Consider the following 6,435-nt stretch of genomic DNA (forward strand, 5'->3'; position numbering starts at 1 on the left):
TGTGCTGTCTATCACCTCTGGGAGCTGGATCAAGGATATCATTTTGCTGCACTGTGTAACACTACTGGTTTATGATATGATAATATTATTGGTCATGAGACTAATCTGGTATTTGTACTTAGCATTGATGTCTTCTCCATTCCTCAGGAGCCACTTTTCGGAAACTATTAAAAATTATATCTTTTACCTTTCCTCTTCAGGGAACCAATCTATGGGGGAGACAGGAGGGGACACTTTCCCCTGCTTCTTCACCTTCCCTTTCTCCTTCAGGCTAGTTAGAACAGTTCTTGAGAATTTTGAATATCCTTGGGATGTTCAAACCAGCATGGTCCTATTGCTATGTCTCCTGAATGTGGTTCAGGTCTTGTTTACGGTTAAACAATCATTTAAGAATACCATCCAGAGATCAACCCCTGTTGACAGGCACTGCAGCTACTCAAACCCCCATTGACAGGCACTGCGGCTACTCCAACCCACAAGTTACAACCTAATCAATAAACAGGGCATAAGAGATGGAAGCATGGGTTATAACAAAAGGACAAGGTTTAGCAAGAAATTATTTTTAAACCAGTACCCTGAGTATTTTACATTTGTACATGTATTTCTCAAAGCATCATTTGCTCGTGTGGCTGGGAGACAGGGTGTAAATCTGCAGTTGATGCTCTAACAGCAACATTTCCCTAGTGCTTCTATTAGCCATGGGGCTTTTCCTTTGCAACATTACAGACAAAGAAAATGTAAAGATGTATCAGAAATCTCACAGAATAAAACTGCAACATTAACTTGTGGCGGTAGCATCTGCACTAGCCTGCATAGCAAACACAGATACGGAGACAAGGTAGCAGGGGCTAAATACAAGGTCTCTGAAAGATGTAACGCTGGCTGGCAGCATGTACTCAGGTTCATGGTACTGTATCTCCGCTGCCTCCGATGCCAACAATAGCTCAAATAACCTAGAAGGGGCATGTCAAGGCATGTTGTGAGCGTTCCTTCTTTTGCTGTGTAGACAGAACCTGAGAGCAGTCTGACATTTTTACATTCAGTCTCTCCCAAGCACAGGCAAAAAAAGAATTTTTCTGTGGAGGATCAGCCCATGATTTTCAGTCACGCTTTCCTACCTAACCCCTCTCTTATGTTGCAGGTGGATCCGCAAATGGCTTTAATGAATTTATAAAGTTCACAACATTGCTCCTTACAGAATGCTGGATCTAAGTGAGAGTAAATATTAAAATGGTCAGAAGTAAAACTGCGGCTTTAACTTTCTCCTGTGAAATCATTTGTTATAAACAGCAAACATTAACATTCACACAAAGTTTTGCTTTTAAATATCCTACTAGAAGGCCTATAGCTTCCTGTGTTACCATCATGTGCAACAACTGATACAGATCTCAGCACCAGCATTGATTCTTCAGATCAATGCCTAAACATATACCAAGACAGCCAAGGGATTCCTCTCATAATGTGTAAGACATTGCTTCCATTTTCCGCTTCCATTTTCCAAGTCCATCACTGTGAATATAACCCTTCTCTTCAGACTTGCTTTTCTACTGACACCAGAATCAGGCTATAAACATCTGCAACAATACCTCGTTATTTCTTCCCAGTAACTCCCTTACCTAAAAGGATCTCGGCTCTTGCTGTGACAAAACCACTGCTTCTGAGGCTATTTCTGGCTTACTGTTTCCCACTTCTCTGCTTATATAGATCTTTTGTCTCCCGTTTCAGACTTTGGCTCTAAGCTATAAGCTTAACTGGAGAAGAAGCCATTATCTTAACACGTATTTGCACATCACTTAATCAAGGGGACTTGGTTCATAACTGGAATTCATGGCATGTGTAATTCATGTAAGTACTTATAACACTAATATCACATACTGGTATACCTCTATATAAAAAATACACCAACAGATCACCAGCTCATTTAAGATTGTTATTAAGAAAGAATAATAATTTCCCTTTAAAAAATGGCATAGTGTATAACAGCAACTTCTATACTTACAAAAACTGAAGTGAAATTCCTGTTTTCTTCAAGTTCGCAATGATAATTTCCAGCTGATCCTCACTGACAGGACTACTAAGGTCTGTAAACAGTTCAATGTGTCTCTTCTCATATCTCTTTCCTCTTAAAATACAAAAAGAACATTTACATATATTGGAAATATCTAGAAGGCCTTTTTCTAATTCTTTCCTTGGTAAAGCTTCAATTTTGCAAAGTGATATACTTGTAAAAAAAAAACAAAAAAACAAACCTACTTGGTAGAACTTGTTCTACCATTGCTTATATTATTTATGGTAAGTTTTTATCTTTATATGATTCCCCCTACTCACTCCCACCCCCTAAAATTGAGGACTCTAGCCCTGTGACTGTATAAATCACTAACTACATCTAAATGAATGGAATTCTGCCAATTTTCACCAATGTAGATAAAATGCTAATAAAATACATTAGGTTGTTTATTGATTATACTGGATATTTCCTTTGCAGCTGTAAGCCTGTCCTTGTGAAAATGGAAAATGTATTTTAAATTACTGTTGCTGGCGGGGGTTCCATTTCAGTAAGCTAATTCAGTAGATTCATTGGATAAGATGGACTTTAAAGCCTACTTAATACGCCAAGAAGTAGTAACAATAAACATCAGAAAGTTCTGCCAGCTACAGAACAGAATTCAGTTAAACTGATATAATTTTTATCCGGATATTCAAGCATAAGGGTGATTTTCTTGAATTTTTACCCAATAGTATTTTCTCAACTGAAGGTAAATTCCATATCAAAGGATCTGGTGCATACATGCAACTTACCCACAAGATAACAAAAGCAGTTGCTCCGTAGGTATTCATGATTATACTGCCATAAATACAGTGATTTTAATTCACAACTCAGTTTTAACCATTAAATTGATACAGTTCTCCATGCCGATTAGACTTTAATCATAAAAATACAAATTGCATCACTAAGTCTAGTCTTCTGCATCCACAATTAAATCATACAATCTTTTTAACAACATGTTCAATCTCTGTTTTGAGAGGAAGTAAGCCTATCTTCCTTTCCCTGGACCATCAGTCCACTGAGTGTCAGAAACAGCCACATTTCCAGTTGTCCATCCATTGACAACTTTGTAACACTTGTGCCAACATTTTCTTTCAGCTTAAACAGTGTTTTTTCCTACTGTACATTTATCTCCCTCACCCTGCATATTTACAAACAGCCACCTTATCTCCAACAGCCTTTAAGTAGCTAGGCTGAACAAACTCACCTTTCTAGTTTTGCTTTCTTTTTTTTCTTTGTAAGATATGGTAGCCCTTTTCTATGCATTTTAGCATCTGAATTAATGCTTTTTGAAAACAGATCACAAGAAATGTGACACTAAGTGAAGTCTTTGTGCCTTGTATAATGGCATTAATATTCTCATAAACCTACTGCAAAGTTCCCAGTTGCATCAGAAAGCTCTTAGATTGTCTGGAGAAGCTAGATGTCTCCTGGGGATTCTTCAGGGACAGACTCCTGTACTGTGTTGTTTGTTTTGGTTTGGTTTTGGTGTTGTTTTTTTTTAAAAGCATTTTCCATATTTACACAATACTGGCAATGTAATACTGACAATAAATCAGGTCAGCTCCAAAGTGCAAGGTCAGAATTCTGTAAAAGGCTTTGGCTTACATACTCACATTGTTTCCTTCTGAAGCAAGTCCATACACACAATAATTGCATCCAGAACTAAGCGAATTTAAGAAAAAATCTCATCTAGAACATGAATCATGTCACAGAGGTGTTTCTCCTATGAAACAATCTTCTGTTTTCACCCCCTCCCAAACACTAACAAACATGCATTTTAGTTAACAAGCAAACAATTTTCTGAGACAAGTACTCTTCAAATATCTACTGTGCAAGAAGTTCCTATATAACTTGTCTGTTTTGTAATCTTGTCTCTTCCCCATTTATCTGATGGAACAGTAAAAAGACTGCTTCAGGGCCCAATCTTTTAACTGTCAATGAGGAGGCTCAAGTCCAATGAAAGAGCAATCTAATCTTTACAACATTACTTTGAATCCACAAACACAATTTACTTGTACTTTCAATACATGATACTATTTTCTCGAGCAAGTTGTCCTCCAAAACATCTGCATCTGGCAATCTCTTGATAGTTTCTTCCTCACCACAATTTTCATTGGGAACATATTTTTATCACTGTGCACAAACCTGCCCACCGATTGAAGAAGGAACATGACTGCTTCTGCTAAGATACAGCTGACTGGCTGCACGCTTCCCTGAAACAGCTCTGACAGTCTGAACAGACCTCACTACAATCATTTTATGGCCAGAAAGAGGGAAGACAACACGGGAAGTTAGAACAGTATGTAAATGAAACACACAATGGGACACTATAGAGATCGCCTTGTTTTAAAACTCTTCACTTTATGCAGCTAACAACAGAACACATTCAAACATGAACAACATTCAAACCAGCAAGTGACATTTGGTAGTGTTAGAAATACTTCATACAGAAATCAATCTGATACACCTCTATTCTGTTTTGTCTGGCTTCTGGTACTTCTGCTGACATATTTCGTAAATAATATTTTTATTTGATGAAAAAGCATAAACCAAGTTCTGCAACACTATTTTTAAAAAGACATGCCTTATTTGAGGCCTAAAATTATATTATTGCTATCTTTGTTATCTTTAATTAACAGAGCACTTCATAAAAGTAACGATTCCCTAAGGCCAAGACACCATCTGCTAGCCTAAAAGAATGTCAAAAAGCAGCTAATCTGCTTTTAAACAAACTTACAACCACAAATTAGCTGAACTCTGACAATAGTTAAAACTTCGGAGGCAAATCTGAGCCCATTTCACAACACTAACTTCCTGTCTCCTATGTAGCTGAATCAGTTCAAGAAGAGCTCTACAACGAAAGGATACAGTCTGCTTGTTCAGAGTCTGGTTTAATAACATCTTGAATATCTTCCAGCAGATCAAAATCTGGTAGCATTAGTGACCTATGTACAGTAATGTTTTGGTATTGATCCCCACGGGCGAGGTCATTCCTAGTACCATCTGTGCCAAACAAAACTACAGCAACTTCATCTTTACTCTCAGCAAAAACCTGGAAACAGAGAAAATACAAAACAGGTATAAAAACACAGGTAGATTCGTACACAACTATGTTAGGTAGACTTGAGCACGCTGAACTAATCTTGAAACAACATCAAGCACAATGGATTTACTTTTTCTTACTTTTTCAGTCCTATCCTACCTTACCTCTGCAATCTTACAGAGAGTTCACTCATTTAGATATAATTAAACTAGCAGACTGACATGAGGATATCTGGCATAAAACAAGTAAAATTGGCTGACTTAGTCCTTGAAATGAGTCTTCAGTATGGTAAATCTTAAGAAGGTTGAAACATTTTAGAGAAAGAGAAGAGTACTTTTTTCCCCTAAAAGTTTCTACTGCCCTAAAGAAAAGGAGTGACCAATCCAACTGCCATATCTCTACAAAAGTACAGCTGAAACAAAGAGCACTGTTACTTCTGCATAAAAATGGACTAATTCTTACTCATTTCTCATTTATTTCAATTATTAGTAAATGAGGAAAATATTTCACAGATGTCATTGCTTCCTCTCCCTTTTTAACAGTTTTTAATCACATGGAAAGTCACACATACCTGTCGCTGCACAAACTTTGTCATAACCTTCTTGGCTTGTTCAAGTGAAGACTCCTCACCAGAGGCAGAATTGCTCATTGTAAAGCCCACATCCAGGCACAGCACTATGGCCGCCTAGACAGGAACGACAATACTTAATAAGAACGTAAAAGGGCCAATATAAGCATAATTACTTAAAAGGGTTAGTTCAGATTCTTGAACATACAAAACCTAAAAATCAAACTACGTCACTATTGGTTTCTTTTACAGTAACTGTTATTCTCACTGAACTGAGAATCATTTAATCCTGTACCATGTTCCAGGCATCTCAGTGGAAAATACAAAAAATCCTACGTTACACAATAATATGTTAAGAGGGGCAATTTCTGTTCAACCCCGTGAACATATCAGGGAACTAAAGGCCCACTAGGAAATAAACCAGAGAGATTTCAGTTGACAATTACCAGCACAACACAATACACCATATCTGCACAACACAAGGTAGATATAGAAGCTTGTGGCCTAAACTCTACAGCAACATCCACCCCTCGCAGTAGCTCGTAATAGCTGTAGACCACTGTTTGGTCTAACCCAAGAACATAAGAATGACTGCAGTCCTATGGCTTCCAGGGAGAGCCAGAACATTTGTTGCTACTGGAGGTGTCTCTGCAGTGATCACCGGTGCCTGCAGCGCACAGCTATGCTCTTAAAGCCTCAGAAGGATGAATTCCGATTTCAACTTAGGGGCTTAAATCCCACAAGCTAGCATATGTGTTTGCATTTCTGATCATT

The 6,435-nt window shown here is 37.8% G+C and overlaps 1 protein-coding gene across 2 annotated transcripts in view; it reads right to left on the reverse strand.

Moving 5' to 3' along the window:
• The window catches only part of XRCC5 (X-ray repair cross complementing 5), a 52,060-nt gene extending 46,284 nt beyond the window's left edge, over window positions 1-5,776 (reverse strand). For both annotated transcript variants that reach the window (XM_009274968.2, XM_009274967.2), the window contains exons 1-4: window positions 5,665-5,776; window positions 4,919-5,102; window positions 3,664-3,712; window positions 2,000-2,122 (exon numbers count right to left, since the gene is read on the reverse strand). In XM_009274968.2, coding sequence (XP_009273243.1) covers window positions 2,000-2,122; window positions 3,664-3,712; window positions 4,919-5,102; window positions 5,665-5,742 — 434 coding nt within the window. In that variant the 5' untranslated portion in view covers window positions 5,743-5,776. The remainder of the gene's footprint in view (window positions 1-1,999; window positions 2,123-3,663; window positions 3,713-4,918; window positions 5,103-5,664) is intronic.
• Window positions 5,777-6,435: the final 659 nt, after the last annotated feature.

This window comes from Aptenodytes forsteri, unplaced genomic scaffold (assembly GCF_000699145.1).
Source record: "Aptenodytes forsteri isolate BGI_AS27 unplaced genomic scaffold, ASM69914v1 Scaffold255, whole genome shotgun sequence".
Classification (NCBI taxonomy): Eukaryota; Metazoa; Chordata; class Aves; order Sphenisciformes; family Spheniscidae; genus Aptenodytes; species Aptenodytes forsteri.